Source organism: Heptranchias perlo, chromosome 31 (assembly GCF_035084215.1).
Source record: "Heptranchias perlo isolate sHepPer1 chromosome 31, sHepPer1.hap1, whole genome shotgun sequence".
Lineage (NCBI taxonomy): Eukaryota > Metazoa > Chordata > Chondrichthyes > Hexanchiformes > Hexanchidae > Heptranchias > Heptranchias perlo.
Window position 1 is genome coordinate 9,082,272 of NC_090355.1, and position 26,513 is coordinate 9,108,784.

At 44.2% G+C, this 26,513-nt stretch overlaps 1 protein-coding gene across 1 annotated transcript in view; it reads left to right on the top strand.

The window, feature by feature from the left end:
* The first annotated feature begins 2,291 nt into the window (after positions 1-2,291).
* Positions 2,292-26,513, top strand: part of brinp1 (bone morphogenetic protein/retinoic acid inducible neural-specific 1) — an 87,480-nt gene continuing 63,258 nt past the window's right edge. Inside the window, exons 1-3 of the mRNA XM_067969416.1 lie at positions 2,292-2,302; positions 10,574-10,764; positions 20,554-20,723. Of these exons, the coding sequence (XP_067825517.1) occupies positions 2,292-2,302; positions 10,574-10,764; positions 20,554-20,723 (372 nt within the window). The remainder of the gene's footprint in view (positions 2,303-10,573; positions 10,765-20,553; positions 20,724-26,513) is intronic.

The following is a 26,513-nucleotide window of genomic DNA, read 5'->3' on the forward strand; positions in this document are numbered from 1 at the left end:
GATATTCGACAGCGATACAACTTCAGTACTTGCAGACATTATTGCATCTTAACAGTGGTCATGGACTGAAGTCATGATCTATTTGCTCCAGCTCACCAATATTACACGTACGTCATCTCCTTGATGGAATATAAAGCAAATCTTTTTTAAGTTCACACAGAGAAATCACATCACTTAGTCTTAGTGACACATGCACATGACATTATACTGACATGACTCATCATCATTGCAAATGAATAGATTTGCCAAATCACCTGGCTTGAGCACAGCCCTACTGTAACAAAAATGATGCACAACCATTCTCGTTGTCAAGACGAGACTGCTTTATAAGTGGCTTTGGAGATATTAGATTTGGCGTTAGTGGAAATTGTCTGATTAAAATCTCCCTTCTCCGTGTGCCACAGTAAGAAAGAAAGTACTTGCATTAATAAAACACCTTTCCTGACCGCAGGACATCCCAAAGTGCTTTACAGCCAATAAAGTACTTTTGAAATGTAGTCCCTGTTGTAATGTAGGAAATGTGGCAGCCAATTTACGCACAGCAAGATCCCACAAACAACAATGAGATAATGACCAGATAATCAGTTTTACTGATGTCGGTTGAGGAATAAATATTGGTCAGGATGCCGAGGTGAACTCTCCTGTTCTTCTTTGAAATAGTGCCATGGGATTTTTTTCATCCACCTGAGGAGGCAAACGGGGCCTCAGTTTAACGTCATCTGAAAGACGGCATCTCTGATAGTGCAGCACTCCCTCAGTACTGCACTAGAGTGTCAGCCTAGATTTTGCGCTCAGGCCTCTGGAGTGGCCCGGATGAAATGTATCCCAGGCTGCTAAGAGAAGCAAGGGAGGAAATACCAGAGGCTCTAACCATCATTTTCCAATCATCTCTGGCTAAAGACTTGGTGCCGGAGGGCAGGAGGAGTGATAATGTTGTACTGTTGCTTAAAAAGGGAGAAAGAGATAGACCAAGTAATTATAAGCCAGTCAGTCTAACTTCGGTGGTGGACCAATTATTGGAATCGATTCTGAGGGACAGCATAAATTGTCATTTAGAAAGGCACGGGTTAATCAAGAACAGTCAGCATGGATTTGTTAAGGGAAGATCATGTCTGACTAACTAGATTGAATTTTTTGAGCAGGTAACAAGGAGGGTCGATGAGGTTAATGCATTTGATGTATTGTACATGGATTTTAGCAAGGCTTTTGACAAGGTCCCACATGGCAGATTGATCAAAAATGGAATTTACTCCATAGAAGCGTGAGGTAATGCATTTGGGGAGGGCAAACAAGGCAAGGGAGTACTCAATAAACGGGAGGTTACTGAGAGGTGTAGAGGAACAGAGGGACCTTGGAGTGCATGTCCACAGATCCCAGAAGATAGCAGGACAGGTAGATAAGGTGGTTAAAAAGGCATAAGGGATACTTTCTTTTATTAGCCCAGGCATAGAATTTAAGAGCAGGGAGGTTATGCTAGAATTGTATAAAACATTGGTTGGGCCACAGCTTGAGTACTGCACATAGTTCTGGTCACCACATTACAGGAAAGATGTGATTGCACTAGAGAGGGTGCAGAGGAGATTTACAAGGATGTTGCCAGGACTGGAGTATTTTAGCTGTGAGAAAAGATTGGATAGCTGGGATTGTTTTCTTTGGAACAAAGGAGACTGAGGGGAAATTTAATTGAGGTATATAAAATTATGACAGGACTAGATAGAGTGGACATATTTCCCTTAGGAGAGGGGTCAGTGACCAGGGGGCATAGATTTAAAGTAATTGGTTGAAGGATTAGAGGAGAATTTTTTTCAACCAGAGGGTGATGGTGGCCTGGAACTCACTGCTTGAAAGGGTGGTAGAGTACTTAAACGTGCACTTGAAGTGCCTTAACCCACAGAGCTACGGAGTAAGTGCTGGAAAGTGGGATTAAGCTGGATAGCTCTTTTTTGGCCATCACAGACATGTTGGGCTGAATGGCCACCTTCTGTGCTGGAACTTTCTATGGTTCTATGAGTGAGATTTGTACCCACAGCCTTCTAACTCAGAGGTGAGAAAGCTACCAACTGAGCCACGGCTGACACCGTAATTGCATTCATCAGACTGCAACTTGACTCAATGAAACATTTGAACTGGTTCAGGGATGTGACATAAAGTTAAAAAAATGTAGGAAGATTGAATTCAAGTGAGATCAATGTGATTCAGATTGGATTGAATCCCCACTGCAAGCAAACTTATATTTTGACACAATACTGGGACTCGGATGTGTTGCTAACAGACTGAAAAGAACCGACTGCATGACAACAAGGTAAAGACACTACAGAATTGATTGATCTTGTTTCTTCAAGGCCATTGCGATAATTGACATGACCAAAAAGAAAACCCAGTAGGGGAGCAGGCGTTTTAACATCTATCAAGGGAATCCTGTGAGGGGATGAGTCTGTACAGAACCAGGGACAGCAACCTGCTTTCCAAACTGAGACCAGTTACTGGAGGCAAATGTGAAGGGACACAGAGAGAAATGGGAGATGGAAGCATGCCTTTATTTGGAAACCGATTGTAATACTGGATACAAGACCATCCTGCTTTTGAACAAGACAAATAGTATTTGGGGATAGACTGGAGCAACGCAGAACTTGGAGAAAAGCTTGATCAATTTGGAGGCTTTTGATCATCTGAGAGACTGCGTACACAGTCCAGGATAATGAAGGAATCTGCATTGTTGATCTTAACCAACAGGAACACATAGCACCTTTCATATTAGCTACTAAAGGACCAGGCCATGAGGTATAGCCAGTACCCACTCTCAGTGACCTACTGATAGCTACTTCTGTCAACAAGGCTCCTTTTATTATAGTTAAGCTGAATTAAGGCTTAATCTGAAAACGCTTCCCTGGATGACAACCCTTCAAAATCTTGAATTCTTAAGTTATACTTCTCCAGAAAAGGCTCCCCCTGACACAGCTCCCCCTCCCCTGAGGAAGGCTCCTCAGGCCTGTTGGCTCCCTTGGGTGAATGCCATATGGACTGTGGGCCTTCAGGCGAGGTTTTTTTAGGCTTTGGGTTCCCTTGAGTGAGATTCTTTAGGGTCCTGATTTTCTTTGAGTGAGGTGCCTTCAGGCCCTGATCTCCCTTGGGTGAGGCTCCTCTGGTATTGGCTCCTCTGCGGTAAAGTTCCTCTGGGCTTTATCCCCCCACCGGTGAGATTGTAGAGCACAAATATAGAGCAAAGAGTCTGAAAGATAAAGCTATTGACACAATACAAGATTGAATGATGGATCATCTTTCCAGTGTGTGCTTTTTAGCAATGACTGCTTCTGTCTTTGTCGCAGTCACTTACTGTTTACCCATCTCATGGTCTTTGATCTAGCCTGTCAGGAGTTTCTCCTCTGTCAAGACTATTGTGCCAACTTTCCAGCCATTGACTGTCCATTCATCACATTTAGTCCTACTGCTTGTATCTTTTGCAAACTGCCTGCCCAACTGGTGTCCATGTGCCAAAATCACTGTCTGCATGTCCAAAGAAAGACTTGCATTTAAATAGTGCCTTTCACAACCTTAGGACATTCCAAAGCACTTTACTACAATTTTTTTTTGAAGAGTAGTCACTGCTGTAATGTAGGAAACGCAGCAGTCAATTTGCCACAAACAGCAATGAGCTAATGACCAGATAATCTGTTTTAGTGGTGTTGGTTGAGGGATAAATATTGGCTAGGTCTCCGGGGACAATTCCCCTGCTCTTCTTCGAAACAGTGCTGTGGAATCTTTTACACCCACCTGAAAGGAGTTGAACCCACAACCTTCTGACTCCGAGGCGAGAATGCCACCACTGCGAGCCATGCTGACACTGGGTCTGGTTTGCTTCCATTTTGTCTCCACTGCGAGTCCACACCTGTCCAGTCTGTTTTTAGCTGGTCCCTTTGCCCATTTGACCAGCCTACAACTCACTGCTGCCTGGGTGTCCCACCTTGTTAACCATCGGTCTCCCCCGATGCACACTTCTTCCACGCGCCAACCTTTTCTGTCTGCATACTTCATTATCCATCTGTTGTTCTTGAACATTTAATTATGGAGATGAGATCTCATATCTGTTATTTCCACTCTATATAACAAAAACCACTTGCATTTATATAGCACCTGAAATGTAGAAAGACATCCACTCTGTGTCATTCTGCAGTTTGTATTTGACGTACCAGAATAAGCAGCATCATTTATATGCACACTGTGAACAGTGCTGCATGTGGATTATTAGATATATAATAAAAGCAACCCTGCACTAAATAAACACTTCAATATGGTAAAATAGCATTTGTCTTCTATATTCACTGAGGAGCCCCATTACTTTTAATTATATGCGCACTACAACTGGTTCTGTTGCTTTGCGTCACACAAATATGAAGTTATTTACGGCACACATAAATATTATATTCCTTCCATGGTCATTGATATTAATTAAATCCCACGTTACAGCCCCCTCAAATGCTGTGAATAAAATGCTTGCTATATTTTAATCCTATCCTCAATTATTTTAATCACAGTGAATGGGGAGACGGCAGGGGGGGGCGGGCGCGGAGAGTCTGTGTGTATTTGTGTACATATGTATATATGTATGCGTGTGTGTATAATTTTTTTATTCGTTCATGGGATGTGGGCATCGCTGGCGAGGCCGTCATTTATTGCCCATCCCTAATTGCCCTTGAGAAGATGGTGGTGAGCCGCCTTCTTGAACCGCTGCAGTCCGTGTGGTGAAAGTTCTCCCACAGTGCTGTTAGGTAGGGATCTCCAGGATTTTGACCCAGCGATGATGAAGGAACGGCGATATATTTCCAAGTCGGGATGGTGTGTGACTTGGAGGGGAACCTGCAGGTGGTGTTGTTCTCATGTACCTGCTGCCCTTGTCCTTCTAGGTTTGGGAGGTGCTGTCGTTGCTGCAGTTCATCCTGTGGATGGTACACACTGCAGCCATGGTGCTTCGGTGATGAAGGGAGTGAATGTTTAGGGTAGTGGATGGGGTGGCAATCAAATGGGCTGCTTTGTCCTGGATGGTGTCGAGCTTCTTGAGTGTTGAAGGGGCTGCACTCATCCAGGCAAGTGGAGAATATTGCATCACACTCCTGACCTGTGCCTTGTAGATGGTGGAAAGGCTTTGAGGATCAGGAGGTGAGTCACTCGCTGCAGAACACCCAGCGTCTGACCTGCTCTTGTAGCCACAGTATTTATGTGGCTGGTCCAGTTAAGTTTCTGGTCAATGGTGACCCTCAGTATGTTGATGGTGGTGGATTCGGCGATGGTAATGCTGTTGAATGTCAAGGGGAGGTGGTTAGAATCTCTCTTGTTGGAGATGGTCATTGCCTGGCACTTGTCTGGCGCGAATGTTACTTGCCACTTATCAGCCCAAGCCTGGATGTTGTCCGGGTCTTGCTGCATGCGGGCTCGGACTGCTTCATTATCTGAGGGGTTGCGAATGCAACTGAACACTGTGCAATCATCAGTGAACATCCCCATTTCTGACCTTATGACGGAGGGAAGGTCATTGATGAAGCAGCTGAAGATGGTTGGGCCTAGGACACTGCCCTGAGGAACTCCTGCAGCAATGTCCTGGGGCTGAGATGATTGGCCTCCAACATCTTCCTTTGTGCTAGGTATGACTCCAGCCACTGGAGAGTTTTCCCCCTGATTCCGATTGACTTCAATTTTACTCGGGCTCCTTGGTGCCACACTCGGTCAAATGCTGCCTTGAAATAGATATAATACTATGTACATGTAATATACACATGCATGTACGTGCACATGTATGAGAGTCTTCATATTAGTTTTTGGCCCTTCTACATAACAGTGATACTTCCGGGGCCACTTGAACTACTGTCTCAGAACAATACATCTGGAGTGTGTTGTGCAGCCAGTGGACACGAGTTATATTGCTGATTCTGTGCTCCAATATCTTTCTTGTTCGTACAGAGCCAACAGGAATGTGAGATCAAATGGACCACCTGGGGATCTATTCAACTTGACACAGAACTGTACTGTCATTATAAAAACCCTGAACAGTGTGACACTGCCTCCTGGAGGTAGTCTCACACCTCTTTGCAACATCAACCTCTAAATGCCACTGATTTTGCGATGATATCTGTTTCAAACTACTGCATACCAGCACTAAAACAGCAGGGTTAAAAAGAACCAGACTCTAAATGCTCCAAACCAGACACAACTGTTCATGAAAGTCACATTTGAACACGGCTTCACTTCAGCTTGCATTTGAGGTGTTATGCAGCAGATTACAGTAACTGTGATGCTGCAAAATTAGCTAAAAGAACTTGGGGGGATAAACATAATTTAACCCGCCCGAAAGGAACGGGGCTGTTTTGGTTCGGTCACTCGTTTTACACTCGATTTAAACGAGAGTAAATTTGGGAGGGGTGTAAAAAGGGAGTCCAATCCAATCCGACTCCTGTCCTGCCAGATTAAAATTACCCTCTTTGTTTAAAAAAAATGCCGCTGAACAGTTTTATTTCCAGCACAAAGAAAACAATAAGAAGTTGAGTGAAAGCCGCAATATCCATTTGCAATAATTTAAGAGTCAATGTATAGGTCACTTTCAGAAACTTCAAATGAACCAAGCATTGCACTGGAATTGATTGAGAAGCAAAGATAGTGTATCAGTGAATAATGGCAATAAAATGTAATTACCCTCAAAAGTGACTGGGATGAAGTAATTACAACAGGTCAAAGAGGGCCAATGTAATTTTTCATATTGATTTCGGCAAGTACCTCGAAAGCAATGTACAAAAATAAGATTAATCCTGAAGATTAACTTTACACAGAAAGAAGAGCTTTCTCCTGATATTGCTATTGGTTAGTGGGACGAATGGACAATTTTGGGTACATCCTGTGTTCACCGTTTGCATCAAAGCAGAATGAACCTGATCAGATGAGGACAAATAATGTGATATTTTGCAGGATTTTCAGGAATGGTTTTAAACTATTAATTTTTCATTCATTCTAAAAGCACAATGAGTCAGCACACTGTCCTTTCACCATTGGGACATGGGTTTAAATACAGCCCAAGCTAGTGGAATGAAACATGTTCTCTCTGCTGGCTGTGAGAGTCCAAAGTGAAATGAAGTCTTGTTCCAGTTCTTTGCAGCCTCAAATCTATAGCATAAAACTACCCAACGATTTGACAGTGGATTGGTAACCTCACTCTGAGACATCACTGAAAGGGTTACTAATGGGAATGGGCAGTTGGGGATGTTCTGTGAAGTTCAGCATCAGCCATTGTTGAGGCACTGTGGCATTTGTGTTTAATTTGTCCTTTGCCTATTCTGCAGATGTTTAATGATGCTTAGTCTCTGCATTTTTTTTTCTGTAATATAAGGGCCCACCTCTGAGCCCATGTATTGGATAGAAATTTCAACTCCTGGTTAAGGAGTGCTGAATTCCATGTATCATTAAGGGACTTTATTCATAATTGCTGCACATTGGTCTCCGTGCTGCAGATTTACACCATTAAATATGATAAAAAGAGTCTTAATCATTTGTGCTCTCCTCCCCCACCCTGACATTCTCTCTCTCTCACTCATGTGAAATTAATCTACTGTCAGTTAGAAACTATTTTTTTTAAAAAGGATGAAAAGTTTCGGGGGAGGGTCCTCAGATAAGGTTTCTGAGTTCCAGATGTGCAAGTGCAGCATTCTAATAATTGAAGACACCCAGCCTCCTTTTCCTCAGCCACATTTTTTAATACATGTATAAAGTTGGCAATATGATGACCATCTGTCCTCAATCACATTATTGTGCATCGCTTGATTACAAATTTGTGTTTTTAAAAAAAAGGCACCTATTGTTTTTCTGCTCACCCATCACCCCAGTCCTTGCTGACCGACATTGGCTAACGGACTCCTAACACCACCAATTTAAAGTTCTCATGCTTGTGTTTAAGTCCCTCAATGGCCTTGCTCCTTCTTATCTCTGTAACCTCCTCCAGCCCTACTGAACCTTCCATTGACTCTGACTCTGGCCTCTTGTGCATCCCCTATCCTTTTACCCCACCCCTTTGGCGGAAATGTCTTCAGCCACCTCAGCCCCACACTGCGGATCCTTCTCCCTAATTCTCCATCTCCCTCTCTTCTTTTAAGACCGCTTCTTAAACCCCATTTCTTTGACCTAGCTTTTGGTTGCCCCATCTGTTCTTCTTTGACTCGACATCCATTTTTCCCTTAAATTTCTGTGAAGCACCTAGGGACGGCTTTCTGTGTTGACGCTGCTGTATAAATGCACGATGATGTCCCAACCCTGACCTATTTGTAACTGCTTCACAACTTCTGCTCTCTAAGATGAACTCCATCCTGTTTCCCTCACTTCAGCTCCACCACAAATTGGGATGGGTCTGCTCACCTCTATGCTGTTAAATTAGATGACGCCAAACATCATAAAGCCTGTTGAAAAGATGCACTGATGGTGGATCTTAGTGGTGCAGTGTGTTAGTGCATTGTCATTTCACCCTGCTCGCCTGGGTTTTAATCTTGTCTAAAGTCAGACAGGAAGGCCTCCTTTGGTGGGGAAGTCCAGAACAAGGGGGCATAGCCTTAAAATTAGAGCTGGGCCTCTTAGGAAGCACTTCTTCGCACAAAGTTTAGTGGAAATCTGGAACTCCCCTCCCTCCCGCCCCACACACAAGAAAGCTGTTCAGGCTGAGGGGCCATGCGAAATTTCAAAACTGAGATTAATAGGTTTTTTTACGGCAAGGGTATTAAGGGTTACGGAAACAAGGAGGGTCGATGGCGTTAAGATACAGATCAGCCGTGACCTAATTGAATAGTGGAACAGGCTCAAGGGGCTGAATGGCCTACTTCTGTTCTTATGTTCCTGAAGGTAGTTATAGACATTTGTTAACATTGGCCAGAGTCTCGAACAATACTTTTTCACAAAACCTTCTCCTCTCCGAAAGGTGAAAAATTGATGCATATTCAAATATGGCACTAAAAATAATTTCAAACTCAGACTCTGCTTTTTTATTTAGAATTTTGAGTTTTATTTTAGTCTCATCTAGACTGGGGAGCAAACGCCCTTTTTAAAATTCCATTCCCATTTCTTTCTCCCCTCTTTTCCTGAAGGCTTGTGCTGAGGCACAGACCACAGGCACTTCAGCTGAATGGCTATTCATCATGTTTGAGGTTAGACAGTGAGCGTTGGCAGGCTATTTGACAATGGGGGCATCACAGCCGAGCCAGATCACACGCTGACCTGCCTTCTGCTCAGCGCAGGGGGCCACTGCATAGCTCTGGAAATATCTGGCCGTTCCATCTCCTGAGCTCTTGGGCACTGAGGTTATTCTGGAAGAGATCGGTTATAACCGCACTGGGAATTATACTTGTCACCTTCCTGGTTACTGCAGCACAGTATCAGGCCAATTTTCCATCTTTATTTGAGCTAAAAGTTCCTTCCACTATGATTCAGTCGTGCGGTAGTTTGTATTTTGCACTGAGACAGCACTGTGAATTCACTAGAACACAAAAGTTTCTCAGGTTGAGTTGTCATGGTAATGGGAGTGATCATAATTGATCATAACACTTGCCTCAGGTAGACTTTTATGTATATCATATATAATCTCTTATGTTATAAATACATTTGTAGTATATTTTGTGCAAAAGTATACACTCCTATGTTCTGCGACTATAGAGTGAGTCATAGGATAATGGGTAGCTTTAGTTATTTTGGCTCAATTATCTATTCTGGCCTTGCCCTTCATTTATTCCACCTGTTCGCCACTCAACATGCCTACCTCATAGCAATTAAAATAAATTACAAATCTGCAAAAAAAACTTCCAAATCTCCCCTAATTAAAGACTTTTTTATCAGCTGAGTAAAGGATCCTACTGCCAATTTCACATTACGATCCCAGTGAATGTCGGCCCACAATACCAAACAGCTAACTGCTAACTTCTTGTCAAGGGCCCCAACCCCACCCAAGGTTGTCTTTGAGGGTGACTCTCAGGAATGCTGCATTTGAGCAATGGGACCTGTAGGTGTAATTGTGATTCCACACACAATGAGGTAGATTTTGACTTTGGGCGACAGCGTAAAACGGGTGCTGGCGAATCGACAGCCCATTTTACATCTCTCCCCATTTTTATTTCCCTCGACGTCTGTGGAAATAAAAATCGTGAGTGAGATTAAACGGGCTGCCGATTAGCTAGCACCCGTTTTACACTCTCGCACAAAGTCAGAATCTACCCCAATGAGTCCCTAGCTTCATACGGACTGTAAATGACCACAGGCCATATCCCAAGTACCATGTGGTCAAGGATATATGATGTGAATGGGGAAGGAAGGGGATGTGAGTTGAAACCTAAAAGACATGATAGAGCACTTAATTATGAGGGGGTGAGCGGGAGGCGGGGGTGGGGGGTGCGGGCGGTGGAGTACGAGGTATAATTAAGATTTTACACAAATAGTCTGGGTGAAAATGTTTGCTTCAGGTAGACTATCCAGACATTCCATGTCTTCAGTTCTGATGGTTCAGTCTTTTCACACATTAATTGCTTGGGGTGTTTTGACTGTTCTGGTATTGTCATTGCAGAGAATTTGCACGTTGGAAGGTGAGAAATACTGCAGTCGAAAGGAGGGACTTAATCCGGAACCCTATCCCACTAATGCCAGAATTCCAGAGAAGCATTCGCTTGCTTGGAAGGAGGCCCTCAACCCAGCAGGTGATTGACACCATCATCCGAAAATACGGAACGCATGTCTTGTCATCTGCAACACTTGGAGGTAAGCTTCCGCAGTTATCTTTAGCTCTAGTCGAATGCTGTTTAGTGATGGTGCATCCTGGAGGCTGTGTTAAATTGAGGGTGCTACAATTATACACTGAATGGACCTGAGCCTGAAACCTATAAGCTTGAACTCGTGGGTTGGGTCTGTGAATTGTACCCAACCAACTCACACATCATCCCGACATGGACATATATCGACGTTCATTCCTCGTCGATTGGTCAAAATCCTGGAACTCCCTATCTAACAGCACTGTGGGAGCATCTTCACCCCACGGACTGCAGCGGTTCAAGAAGATGGCTCATCACCAACATCTCAAGGGCAACTAGGGATGGGCAATAAACGCTAGCTTTGCTAGCGACGCCCACATCCCAAGAATGCGGGAGGGAAAACAGCCAGGGAGAAACATTGAGATGGATGAGAGAGAAAACAACCAGGGGGAAACATCAAGAGAGAGGGGATGGGAGGGAAAACAGCCAGGGGGAAATGTCAAGAGAGGGGACGGCAGAGAACAACCAGGAAGAGTTCATGAAAGAGAGAAATGTAGAGAAAAAGCAGCCAGAGAGTCTCCTCGGAGAGAAATGCAAAGCAGCCAGAGAGAGCATTTCAGAACGCAATCAGAGGGAAAGCTGCCAGAGAGACCTCAGGGCAAGCAGGAGTGCGGCAGACATAGAGACTCTTGCTTTATTTTCCTTTATTAAAAAAAGAGAGCAGGCAATACACTGTGCAGCTGGCATTTTGGCAAGTCTGTTATTAGGTTCATTTAGGAAAGCCCTTCGAAATTGCTATTAAAAAAGGCAATTTCTCTCTCTCTCTTGACAGAAACACTTTATTGAAGAAACACCATCAGTGACAGGAGGTGAATGATGAAAGAGCAGTGTTAATCGAGTAGAATAGATGAGCTGAGGGGGACATGTTACCCCTTCAATATGTATAGAAAGCAAAAAGTAAAAATAAGGAAGTATATCTCTTATGTAAAGTTCACTGGCTTGAAGAACAGCTTCAACAAAGCTGTAAGATTTTTGTTGATTTCTTGAACTTAACATCGTCCATATTTTAAACGGGCTGGCAGGGTAGGAGTCTGCGCCCCCACTTTTCGAGCAATTCTCCAGCAACATTGAGAGCGATTGACCTGTCTCTTCATGAGCACATTGGCCAGGCACAGCTGCAGTGAACAACTCAGGCCACTTAGTGTTTAAAGATTCCAGATGTTTTGCCTTGAGTGAGACAAAGGCCTCGATATTGACTGGGGTGGGTGGGTTGGGAGTGGGGGTGTGGGGGGCGGCGACTTGTAGCGACTGGGAAACCCAGGAATACGGGGAAGGCAAAGGTCCTGCCGAATTCAACGGCGGGCCCTCGTTTGAATTTTTTTACTCCGTTTCCCGCCTGGCAGCTGGCCAGATCGAGAGGCTGGAAGGCCTGCGGTAGAAGGCCGCAGCTGGGGAGTGGAGAGGATGGAGAGATAACGGGGGCATGGGGGGAAGGGAGGGAAAGAGATGGCGGGGAGGTGGGAGATCGCGGAGCGGTAGGCATCGGATCGCGGGTGTCGGGGGGGGAGAGAGGGGTCTGCCGATCGCGGGTAGTTTAGCTTGGGGGTCTGGGAGGGATGCACTCTACTTCTCCTACAGGCCCACAAGCAGTGCTGGAAAAGCAATTACCTGCTGGATCCAGCAGGTCTTGCCTCCTTTTAGTGTCGGGTTTCCCAAGGTCTGGGAATCCAAACGGCTGCTAAAATCTGAGGCACGCAGCCTCATTAAAATATTATAAATACCGACCTGCTTCTCGAGAACAGGTCACTCAATCAACTCCCCCCACCGACCCACCCCGGTTAAACCAGAAGTAAGCACGGGTTGGGGTCAGGTTTCCCATTTCAGAATTTAACCCCCCTCCCCTGCCACTGTCCCATCTGTCCTGCGGGGGGGGGGGTCAATATTAAACTAATGGTCATTTAACCAGAATGTTTTAACATTGAGTTAATGGCAAAAAGAGCTGGGATTCTGCAAGTATGTTCCATTTGACCAAAATCCACTTTAGTGAAAAATAAAAATAATATTGAATAATAAAAATGCAATTTTTTGTGGAAACCTCTGTAAATTCTGTCCTTTCATTTGACGAACCTGGATTCAAATCCAACTGGGACAGAACTAGTTTTAAGATAAAAATGTCCTCTTTCCAAAGGTACATAAAGATCACGACTAAAACAGGTTCAAGTAATATATGACAGGTTATTGGTAGACAAGGATCTGGAGCCCAAAACTGCTTTCATAACTTAAAACAGGTGCCGCGTAAGTGATATTTCCTGGAGGAAGAACGCATTTTGAATGTTTCTCTTGGGAGGCTGCAGAACGCGGTGGATTTGCAGGCTGTTGTTTCACCTCAGACCTGGATTCAAATCCATATTGTCAGCTGTCCAAGTTGAAACAAGTTTGAGCAGTCAAGCCAAATCATCGTAAGCCGAGGTACATAGCACAAAACTGCTCGCTATTCAGCATTAATCATCAATCTCACTCAAACAGGCTGTAAGGATGAATGATGTGAGTTGATAAGAGATGCTCTTCTGCGGTTGGAGCAGAGTCGAGTTTACTGTGCATGACCGTTCTGTACTAAACTTGTATTTGCTTGATATTCGATACTTTTGGGTGCCAACATTTGGAAAGTGCTTCATTCCCCTGCACTCCTTGATAAACACACAAAAATACCGAAAGTAATTTAATATTTTATCACGGTTCAAATCGAGCAACTATATTAGCAGTTTCACGCTTCTCTTCAGCCTCTAACTTCCTGATCATAAACATTGCAACTTTTTTTCTGTGAATAAGCAGTAATCCCACAATCTACAAATTGGTGTTTTGTTTCTTGTGATGACACATTGTACAAAAGAAGCACCTAAACTTGAAAGAGTAGATCGGTGTTGACAACACATGTATGACCGGAGCTTTTTTTTTATTCGTTCATGGGATGTGGGTGTCGCTGGCGAGGCCGGCATTTATTGCCCGTCCCTAATTGCCCTTGAGAAGGTGGTGGTGAGCCGCCTTCTTGAACCGCTGCAGTTCGTGTGGTGAAGGTTCTCCCACAGTGCTGTTAGGAAGGGAGTTCCAGGATTTTGACCCAGCGACGATGAAGGAACGGTGATATATTTCCAAGTTGGGGTGGTGTGTGACTTGGAGAGGAACGTGCAGGTGGTGTTGTTCCCATGTGCCTGCTGCTCTTGTCCTTCTAGGTGGTAGAGGTCGCGGGTTTGGGAGGTGCTGTTGAAGAAGCCTTGGCGAGTTGCTGCAGTGCATCCTGCTCAAGTTCTTAATACTTGTGATTCGCGCGGGAAAGTTATATGTGGAAAGTTATCCTGTGTACGAGCATTAGAAAACCTTGTGCAAATTGCAGGGACTTGGCAGTCTTATATTGGGCAAAAGAGAAAAGTAGCAAGACGCCACTATCAGTATGATGGCATGGTAGAGCTGGTTGTGTCATCTCCATTGCTTGACATCAACAGGCGACCGAGAGCACAATTGACCTCCATTCTGAAAACATTAATTGTTTGCTGTTTCACTGTGTCACCAGAATATGTTACAGCTCTTCAGTCTGATCTCCTTCTCGGTCTTATGCATGCATAATGTGGCAGGGTATGAACTCAAACATTTGGCACACATTCAAACTGCATATTGCACATCAGAGGAGATCGATTTTTTTTTAAAGTGCTTTGCAACATGTCCTGGGAAAGGGATTATCGAACATATAAATATTCCAAAAATAAAATTGCTTGGGAATATTGTTTCAAATGTGTTGAGAATGCCAAGATATGATTGATAGTATGCCAAACCTCTCCAGTTTAGCATTCAGCCACATCCTTGCCTGTTTATGGGGGATTTATTGCTGGTGACATTGTTATCAGCATTATCACTTTGCTGTTTGTGGGACCTTGCTGTGTGCAAATTGGCTACCGCGTTTCATACATTACAACAGTGACTACACTTCAAAAATACTTCACTGGCTATAAAGCGCTTTTGGGGCATCCTGAGGTCATGAAAGACACTATATAAATGCAAATCTTTCTTCCTTTTTTTCTTCAACAAAAGGATCTGCAATTTTTGTCATTTTCCCAATTTCCTTCCCTCTCCTCCTCCTCTCCTGAAGGCGCTGCGGTGGCAGTTCTCTAGCACCTCAGTTGAATGGCTGCTATTCACGTGCAGGCATGGATGCTGACCGTAGGCAATTTATTCATTTCATGGAAGGCCAGTGTAATGACTAATGCAAGTCATTTAGGGACCAAGTCTTTTTTTTATTTGTTCATGGGATGTGGGCGTCGCTGGCCTTATGATGGTGGGAAGGTCATTGATAAAACAGCTGAAGATGGTTGGGCCTAGGACACTGCCCTGAGGAACTCCTGCAGCATTGTCCTGGGACTGAGATGATTGGCCTCCAACAACCACTACCATCTTCTTTTGTGCTAGGTATGACTCCAGCCACAGGAAAGTTTTCCCCCTGATTCCCATTGACTTCAATTTTACTAGGGCTCCTTGGTGCCACAATCGGTCAAATGCTGCCGTGATGTCAAGGGCAGTCACTCTCATCTCACTTCTGGAATTCAGCTCTTTTGTCCATGTTTGGACCAAGGCTGTAATGAGGTCTGGAGCCGAGTGGTCCTGGCGGAACCCAAACTGAGCATCGGTGAGCAGGTGCCGCTTGATTGCATTGTCGATGACACCTTCCATCACTTTGCTGATGATTGAGAGTAGACTGATGGGGCGGTAATTGGCCGGATTGGATTTGTCCTGTCTTTGTGGACAGGACATACCTGGGCAATTTTCCACATTGTCGTGTAGATGCCAGTATTGTAGCTGTACTGGAACAGCTTGGCTAGAGGCACAGCTAGTTCTGGAGCACAAGCCTTCAGCACTACAGCCGGGATGTTGTCGGGGCCCATAGCCTCTGCTGTATCCAGTGCACTCAGCCGTTTCTTGATATCACGTGGAGTGAATCGAATTGGCTGAAGACTGGCTTCTGTGATGGTGGGGATATCGGGAGGAGGCCGAGATGGATCATCCACTCGGCACTTCTGGCTGAAGATGGTTGCAAATGCTTCAGCCTTGTCTTATGCACTCACGTGCTGGACTCTGCCATCCTTGAGGATGGGGATGTTTACAGAGCCTCCTCCTCCTGTTAGTTGTTTAATTGTCCACCACCATTCACGACTGGATGTGGCAGGACTGCAGAGCTTTGATCTGATCCGTTGATTGTGGAATCGCTTAGCTCTGTCTATAGCATGTTGCTTCCGCTGTTTGGCGTGCATGTAGTCTTGAGTTGTGCCACACAGCACGTTGGATGGTGTCCTCAGTGTGAAGACGGGACTTCGTCTCCAAGAGGACTGTGCGGTGTTCACTCCTACCAATACTGTCACGGACAGATGCATTCTACGACAGGTAAATTGGTGAGGAAAAGGTCAAGTAAGATTTTCCCTCGTGTTGGTTCACTCACAACCTGCCGCAGGCCCAGTTTGGCAGCTATGTCCTTCAGGACTCGGCTAACTCGATCAGTAATGGTGCTACCGAGCCACTCTTGGTGATGGACATTGAAGTCCCCCACCCAGAGTATATTCTGTGCCCTTGCTACCCTCAGTGCTTCCTCCAAGTGGTGTTCAACGTGGAGGAGGACTGATTCATCAGCTGAGGGAGGTAATAAGCAGGAGGTTTCCTTGCCCATGTTTGACCTGATGCCTTGAGATTTCATGGGGTCTAGAGTCAATATTGAGGACTCCCAGGGCATTCCCTCCTGACTGTATATCACTGAACCGCCACCATCTGGCCAGTCAGTCCTGCCGGTGAACAACTGGGGACTTGTGCCAAAATTGGGAGAGCTGTCCCACGGACCAATCAAGCAACAGCCTGACATAGCTTTACTCACAGAATCATACCTTTCAGCCAATGCCCCTGACTCTTCCATCACCATCCCTGGGCATGTCCTGTCCTGGAAAAGGATGTTCACTCCGATGTAGGGAGAAGACAATGAGGCGGGAGGTGGTGTTGCATCACTCCTGCCTCATTTAAAAGGGATTTGAAAATTTGCGCCTGCTTGAAGAGCAAGAAATCCGTCCCTGCTATGGGTGAAGCCATGGATATTCCAGGACAAACGCGAAGGGTGAAGAGACTTAGCAACATCGGTCTACACTTTTTTTGTTCCCCTCTGCTTTGAGTTTGGGAACTGAGCATTTCTGGGCAGAAAGCAGCGGAACATCTCCCGAGTGTTTTTGGATGCCCATCTCCAGCATCCTAATCACCTAAGATATCGTGGGCCACCGTCTTTAAACTCCAGTTTGTGTTTGTTCGACTGACTGAGCTAACTCAGGAATGGAACCTGGGACCTTCTGGTCAGTGTGGTTCAATTCCATACATTTACCCACCAAGCCCTCGGAGAAGGTGACGGGTAATTCACGACCCCCTGTTAGTTTGCAACTTTAGATCACGAGCTGTAATGATGCCAGTAATGAAGGCAGCAAAATCAAGGGAAAAGGTGGCAATCATTCGAAACAAGAATTTGAGCTAAGCAAGCCGCAGTTACTTTATTTGACGCAGTGTTTGAATAACCACTGCAAGTGTAATTCAAACATTGAAAAGCACAGAGGAACAAGCTGAAAAATTAATTCCTAGCATGACCTTCCATGTTCATTAAATATAAAGGTTCAGTTTCCCTCTGTTCATACAATATCTACGACAGAAGATTATTATATACAGAGTAATGGATGGGAGTGAAAATCATCTTTGCAAGGGATTCGGATAATTCATGGTTCATTGCCATTTGAATTCTGAGAGAGAATCATTTTCTCTGTTGTCAGTACCACCCACCCATTATCTTTTTGAACCTTATTTAAGTGCAATTTTCAATGATAAAACTGTTTGACAAGTTAGGGTACGTGTTCCGTAATGTTGATGAAAATTGGGATGATTGGAAAGTCAGGCAGAGCTGATTCATGCTCAGGTTGACTCTTAACCTAACTTTATCAAGTGGAGGAAAATATACCCCTCAGCGAAATATTGAAACAAGACTCTGTCCTTTAATGAACCTTTATTCTCATGGAAATTTGGCAGAAATCTTGGGAACCCCTGAAATCTAAAATCAAATTGCCCAAACCCTCACCCTGTGCACAACCATGCCAACCATTCTAGTGCGCCAATGTATTACCCAGCAAGTAACACGCAGTGACTTGACAAACTATAGGAACACAGGAACCTCTTTTATTCGCACTCCAATTATCTGCTAGAGCCTTTTGAGGGACATCGCCTCACTGCATGACTTTTTATGTTAGTTGTATTTCGCCTTCTTTGTGACAAGTAGGGGAATTTTGCTCTTTGTTTTGTTTTTTTAAAAATATAGTAGGGTCAAAATGGACGATGCCCAACTGACCAAGACACAAAATCAAAGACAGCTGATCTGTCACCGGGAAAACTGATGATTTTCCTTGAACGGCAGGGAAATGGGTTTAGATGTGACAATATCTGCAGCTTGACAGACAAACATAGAATTTCCCATTCCCTTTAATTACCAAGCCATTAGCAAAATTCATTGTAAGATGAACCCCAGTTTGCAGGAAATATGTGGAGAAGGCCACAATTTGCAGCCTTTAACCTACATGGTGTCAAGCCATTGACATTTCCATTTGAATTTTTAGTTCAGAAGTAATGGTTAATAACTGAAACCAAGTTTTCAGTTCTGATTTCAGTTGAGTGGTGATCTAATCGATGTGTTTAAAATTGAGAAACCATGGCAAAAAATTAAAGAGAGTTAGACGACACCTTGCTTTAAGAGATGCCAGCGCGCTTTAAATAGGCAGTGCCTTCCAAATCGGCGAGCTGCCAATCAGTGTGGAAAACAGCAAGGGCAGCATTTCCATGCCATTCAAATGAGGCCCGACCGTCAAAATGGTTCGGCTTGTCACTGCTTACAACAGTGGGCCCAACGATTAACCCACCCATAACCTGCCTGATCTTCACCACATACCAAAATCTACCTGACAGTTTCTGAAACATAAACAGCCCCGTGCTAATGGGATAATGTCTCACCCATGCTCACCGTGAAAACAGGACATTCGCAATCCGCTTTTGGTTTACTGAAGCTGTTACTTGGAACTCTGGGCTCCGGTCCAGCTTTCTCAATGTGAACTTTGACCTGCTTGAATTAGCTATCATGAAGGGTTGTTGTAGAAAGAGACCATAGGTCCCTCAGAATTCTTTTGTGTCCATATTCCTCCCCCCCCCCCCCCACCCCCACCAATTTGGCCAAATGTTTGACAAAGTTCCAACTGCCACAATCTACTCACTAAGCAAGTGTGTTTACCATAGAGATAAAATGACCCACACAAGCCAAGTGAAGAGGCATACACTGCATTGGTGACATTTATACTGAACAACTGAGACACTCAGATAAGACATGGCTGAACCTTTCAGCAGAGATGGATGGGAGTTATAACAAGAGTCAACAGTTTTTTGCAAACAAGTAGGACCAGTGTCATATATTGAGTGCACTATGACTGTCGAGGGAAAAGCATTATAACCCCATCCTTGTGTCTTGGCTTCCAGAATGCACTCAATATGCATCGTGAAACCTTTTTGGCAGGATTGAGTTCGCAAGGAAGCTCTGTTCCTGGAATAGCCTGCCTGCTGAATTCTGTTGTTGTGCTACCATTTTGATCGCTGCAGAGCAGCAAAAGCTTATTACTATTTTTCATTTTTTTTTATTTAGAAGGGAAGAAAAAGCACTCATATGTTTTATGTGGAGGGTCGGTAACCAGAGGACGCAGATTTAAGATAATTGGCAAAAAAGCCAGGAGGGAGATGAGGGGAAATTTATTTTATTCAGAGAGTTGTTTTGATCTGGACAGCACTGCCTGAAAGGGTAGTGGAAGCAGATTCAATAATAACTTTCAAAAGGTAAGTCGGTATATATTTGAAAAAGGAAAAATTTGCAGGGATACGGGGTAAGAGCAAGGGAGTGGGACTAATTGGATAGCTCTTTCAAAGAGCCGGCACGGGCACAATGGACCGAATGGCCTCCTTCTGTGCTGTGTGATTCTATAAGTCACTGTGCAGTTTTGTCACCCGTACTTGCAGGAAAATACACTGGCCTGTTGCAGTTGTTGAGCACACACTCGGGTCAGGCTAGTTTGGTGGTGCCCCTCGTGTTTGGCTGGGTCAGGGAGATACTGAAAGCTGTGCCTGCTCAGAGAAGGAACTCTTGGGTTTGGGTTATTTCCCTATGTGAGGCTTTAAGAGTCCAATCAAAGAAATGTGTCAGCTTGTGACACGTTACGAGTAGCCCCCCCTTCTCGCATGCTTGAGAAACAATCTGGTGAGTGTGGAGCACGTCTGGCTCATGTAGCATTCCAGACAAGGACCTCAGCCTGGCTGGTATCTACAGAGTTTAAGGTACACTTTACACATTACTCTTTCTGACTGGCATATGTTTCACCCACTTTTGTTGGAGGGAGAGTTTATCTTTGTCATATGTTGAGCCTTACGACCAGCACTGACAGATGAATTATTTTCATGATTGTTAAAGTAAAGATAAAACATTTGTAGCAGTAATTTGATGCATTCACTAAAGCAATGATGTATCACAAAGAATCATAATGTTAAGGCACAGAAACAGGCCATCCAGTTAAGTGTTTATTTCAATAGTCCATCACGTCCTGTCTTTCGAGATGTTGTGCCATGGTGACACTGGCTTTTCAATACAATGAATGGTAAACTATTTCTTTTCCATTTACTTTCATTAAAGTGTCGATTGTTTTTCTCCCTGCAGGTGAAGAAGCTCTTACTATGTACATGGACAAAAGTAAGTTGGACAGAAAGTCAACAAATGCCAGTCAGAGTGTGGAGGCCCTCCATCAACTAGCCTCATCGTACTTCATCGATCGTGACGGGACTATGCGACGACTTCACGAAATTCAAATCTCCACTGGAGCAATCAAGGTACTTCTACCTTTTGTATTCTGCGAGACAAAAAATTCCCTTTGGAATGGCTATGACAGTGTTGGGAGTCACTCACCGGGGTCTAAGGGTTAGAAAATTCACCTTGGGCGATCGTGCAAGTAGAGCAATTTCGCATCGTCCTCCTGTTATAAGCCCCGTCCGATATTCAGTCCCATTGGACGGGGCGTATAACAGACGGTCGATGCGATAACGCTCGCTGTGTGGTATCAGGATTACTTTGGATGGGATTGAGATTGTAGTTTGGCCACTTGGATTTGGGCTATTGGATGTGACCTCACACTGGTTGTGTTCTTGAGCCACCGATTTCTGCCCAAATTCAAACTGGGTGGCTGTGCAACAATTCCATACACGTCTGGGTTCTATTTAGTTTGAATTTCAGACTGCTGTCTATCATCAGTGAAGACAACTTCGGACAGTATTTCTGCAGATGGTGCAGAAACCTCGTCAAAACAGTACAATGTCACAGGATGCCAGTGCTATAAGGTTCATGCTCACATTCCTCCAGATGACAAAAAGAGTCAAGACTTTCACTTACAGAGGGAGAAAGAAACAGCAAGAGAGAGAGAGCTGATCTTACATATCTGTCAGCCTGAGAGCAGTTGTCTGTATGCCATTTCAATCAGGGCTTCACACTTGAAAATACTATAAAAGCTTTTCATTTGGTATGCATTGTTCACACTCTATAGGCCCCACTTGTCACAGTTTGTTAAGTAATGCCAACAAAGACTAGTCTTTGACCTGAAGACTGAGATGTACCAGTAATTTACTCACCTGGTAATACCATGAGCAATTTACAAGCAGCTACCATTATCTGAGTACCCACAAGGGAGTACTTGAATGGAAACCTTAAGGGGTCAGGCCTGGGTAACAGCTAAACTACACAACTGTGCTGCAGAGCCCAGACAACCCCATGGCAAGGCCATGGGAGATCAGCTTGTAGATTATTAAAAAGAAGCATAAATATCTTTTTGTTTTCAACTTAAAACATTTGAGGACCTGAGATGAAATCTGTATGGAATTTGGCTTTCCTCAACCATGAAGGACAGTTTGCATTGGCTGAGTTGGCATTTAGTTTGAAGGAAAATGAAGACTCCTTTTAGTAACGCATACGTCTCCATCACAAAACTCAAGCATGTTTAACACTCAAAGGCATGACCTGACTGATTGTATCCTTCAGCTTTCCTTCTAAAAATAGCCCCATTTTTAAAATCATTAACTTACTTTTTTTTTTAAGGTCAAATATATTTTGACTTGGTCTCTCAGCCATACAAATTGGTAATTCCCAGGGTTAGTGCCCAGTCTGTGTCAAGTTAGCTGACTTCAGCTCACATGCTCCCTGTGGGGAAGTGGTCCAAAAAGGTTGTGAGGTCAGTCAGAGTTGAATTGCTGTTCAGTGGGGGAAGTTTGCAGGTTGGCAGCTGATTGTTAATGTCTGGCTTCGAGGGGGAGTGGGAGAGGGGACGAAGTCCAAAAAAACATGACTTTCTCCCTTTTTAATATTTCTGTCATTTTGAAGCGTGATATCTGGAGCGCAAAGAGAAAAAGAAAGACTTACATTTATATAGCACCTTTCACATCCTCAGGACATCCCAAAGAGCTTTACAGCCAATGAAGTACTTTTGAAGTCTAGTCACAACAATAATTTGCATTTATATATTGCCTTTAACATAGTAAAACAAGCCAGGGCGCTTCCCAAGGGCCTAAATCAGACAAAAATTGACACTAAGCCACAGACGGAGACGTTAGGGCAGGTGACCAAAAGATTGGTCAAAGAGGTAGGTTTTAAGAAGGGTCTTAAAGGAATGGAGAGAGAGGTGGTGAGGCAGAGAGATTCAGGGAGAGAATTCCAGAGCTCACTCTTGTGACGGTGTGATTGTGATGGTTGCTCTCAAAATTTCTGTTGAAAAGGATGATCGCTAGAGATCTGTGTAATGTCTCCCAGCAAGTCAAGAGATGATCAGGGATTGTAACTGATTTCACAGACTTACTGAAGAACCTAATGGCCAGAAGTAGACTTTGAAGGATTTCCTCCGTAACTCATGAACGTGATCCGTCCCAAGTAATCCAACACTTGAAATAATTACAGCTGGATATACAAGAACAAAGTCATGTTGAGAATGAAAGTGAAAAATGATAGGATCTATGACTAAGCAGCACCTATGTCTCTGTGTCCCACTGCGTCTGACATGTTAAAAGCTTAAGTGTTGAGTAAACAGCTGACTTAAAAGCTTCACTCTGTGTAGGTAGTGGACAGAGATTGCATGTTATTTTGGGGTCGCTCAGTCATTTTTAACCCATTGAAAAGAAGGTTTTCCATCTGTGACAAATAATGGAATATCAGGAGTAGCAGAATTCACCGTTGTGAGAGTGACATTGCTGATGATGGGGTTGATGAGAATGTGTCGATACTGTGATTGTGTCCCAGAATTAATTTACAAGCCGTGCTAATGGTGTAACTTTCTGCTAAATGACTATATTTTATCGCTTAACAAAAAAAACTTCCAGCGATTACATCAAAATCATTGGGCCAGAAATCGAGGTGTGCAGCTCCTACAAATTAAATTAACAAATATACTTACTGTGGGCTCTGTGGCGTCGAATTGAGTGATTTTGTACTTTACAAAAATTGTGCACTATCAACCCAGCCTCTGAGCAGCGTGAGTTGACGCACATCGAGTCATAGAGTCATAGAGTTATACAGCACGGATAGAGGCCCTTCGGCCCATCGTGTCCGCGCCGGCCATCAGCCCTGTCTACTCTAATCCCATATCACATGGAACAGTCTGTGAGAATAGAAGACACAAAATCTGTCAGGAAGAGGTCAGGAAGAGAAGTCAGGCAAGCAGAATTCATCCATTTAAAGTTAGTATTCTCAATGTCATTGTAAATAAAAATTTGAAATTTTTTTTTGGAAAAGCCTAAGAAATAATTGAATTAAATTAAAGAGACAGAAGGGAAAAGTTTAAAAAAAATGTAATTATTTTTAATGACCAAAAACTATTAAAATAAGGAGTAATCTGAGACTCCACATTTTTAAAAGTTAATTTTTAGTTGTTTGACGGTCATTAAGACTAACCACGCTTTTAAAACTTAGTTTAAACCTGTATTTTAAGCGTACCTGTTTGGTGGCGTAATTAGTTACTTTCCAGCTGGGCAGATAAACAAGTTGCCGCTTTTTCAATGATTTCTCTGATTGCAGCGTGCGATGGCCCTTTAATTCGAATCTGTCAAATCACCGGCGAACCAGTCGGTGCAAGTTCACGATTTCCGCGTTTCACTGTGCATGTGTAAACGCGGGAACTTGCTCCTTCAATTCGCAACTAAAAACGGAGAGTGCTGTTGAGCTCCTCCGTTATTTCGGGAGCAATTTCTGGCCCATTAACTTCTCAGACATTCATGGAATAGACCAGTAATGCCCATAGCTCTTCTTCTCCTCATCTTTGAATCTCCCCCCCCACCCCCGCCACCCAGATGAGGAGAAGAAGGGCTATGGGCACTTCTGGTCTATTCCACATCTGTCTCTGGGCAGAGGAAGGGAGGCAAGAAAAGAAAAATACACATTCCAGTGATTTCAAGGTAGTAGTCTCAGCTCAGTGTTTTTTGGAACCCTCAGATTAGTGCCTTATGTCAGTCTTGGCTCAGTGGTAGCACTCTTGCTTCTAAGTCAGAAGGTTGTAGGGTTCAGGCCCCATTCCAGAGACTTGAGCACACAATCTCGGCTGACATCCAAGCCAATCTGGGCTGATATCTCAGTGCAGTACTGAGGGAGTGCTATACTGTTGTCGGTGCCACCTTTTGGATGAAACGTTCAACTGAGGCTCCATCTGCCGTCTCAGGTAGGTGTAGCACATGGCACTATTCAAAGAAGAGCAGGGGAGTTCTCCCTATTGGCCAATATTTATTCCTGAACCAACACCAAAAACAGATTATCTGGTGATTATCACAGTGTTGTTTGTGGGGCCTTGCTGTGCGCAAATTGGCTGCCGCGTTTCCTACATGACAGTGTTAAAGGCTTGATATAAATTCAAGTTGTTATTGTGACTACACTTCCAAAGTACTTCATTGGTTGTAAAGCACATTGGGATGTCCTGGAGTTGAGAGCTGCAATATAAATGCAAGTCTTTGTCTTTTTAGAAGACTTAAAACTGTAAAACTAATTAGTCTTAGGTAGGATTTTCCCTCTCACACACTCCTCCCCGCCCAACCACAGAACTGTGGGACAGACAATCAGTTAAAATGTTTAGTGCTGTGTCAAATCACACTTTTAACGAAGAGCGGTGATCACATTGTACGTGGAACACTGGTCCCTCTGCTGCCGGTACCAGTTAAAGATGAATAATTTAGGATGTAAGGTTGGATATATATTCAGGAGTTGATTTTGATTTACCCAAGGAGAGCGGGGAAAAACATTGCAGAATCAGGTGGCTGAATTGGTTGTGTAGGAGCTCACGGCAGCACAGATTGTCCATGGTCTGTGGAAGGAGCAGGTTCGATGGCCCTAATGGCTTTTTTCTTGCTCTATGCTTTCATATGAATTGTGCAAGGTCCACTTTGGTTTTATTGATGTAAAATAGACCTGCCCAGGGGTCTCTAAGAAAACTCACCCACGGCATATGGATAAGTTAATGTCGTCACGCATGTTTGATTCTGCTGCCCTTACAGTTTGGGTAAAACTATCGCAAGGGGTTAGTTTATAACCGTGAGGAATGCAAGACTGCGAGGGTCCTATCCAGACATGGTGGGCTCGGCTTTCTGCCTTCCTCTGTCAATTTTTTCAATTCATCTAGAGAAAGCAACTTGAGCTTCATGCTCACCTCCCCCTTCCTTCCTCCGAGCCAGCTACGACAGCAGAAACTGCATGGATATGTGAGTGGGCGTATGCTCACTAAAAGCTAATGAGGCAAACTCAGCCTCCGCCAAGTTTTCTGTCGTTTGCACTGAAAGGATGCTGGGGCTGCCTATCGGGCTGCGACTTCCAACATTCAGAAGTAGGCAAAAGGGGCACAGAGGCTGGCCTGGAAGAGGGACCTGTGCTAGTGCTCCATGAATGCCACCCTGCACAGGCCCCATCAGGTAAGAGCGAGATTCTCCATAAATGTTTTTGACGGGCAGTTGTTGGTCACTTCTTTTTTCACCATGTAGGGCGGGAAGACTGTTCCTGGTTCACTAATGACCCTAGGGCTGGAGACCTGGCTGGATTCAGGGGGTTCCTCTCAGGTGTAGACAGAAGTACCCACCATCTCATTTGACCAGCACAACTGCCCCAGCAGAAAACTCATGCTGACATCTCTGTCTACCGCCACCTTCCCCTACCACCGCCACCACCCCCCCTCCCTGCCTTGTCAGGGGCATGCAGTTGGGTTGTCCTTAGAAACCACATGCGCCTCCAGTACTGCCGATCCCTGGCACATTTCCATTTTGCACATTGTGTGGAATCCTTTCAAGTCGCTCGCTGCCGAGATTTTGCACTGAAGTTACGTGGGCGCAAGTTTACGCAGAACTGACCAGTCCCAAACATAGTAATGAAATTAAAGTGAAGTGTTAAGAGTGGAGCTATTATTAACTGAGCAAGCTCAGAGCATGAGCTTTACGGACAAAATTAGAAAATTTCAGGAGGTGTCATTCCAAGCACTTCATGCTTTGTTTTTTTTTAAAAGAAAACCTCAGTGGGGTAAGACTACATTCCTTAACGTCCTCAGGATCGTCACCTATTAGCAAGGTCTGGAAAACAGGTCTCGGACAACTTAAAATTAATTTTCTCAAATGCAA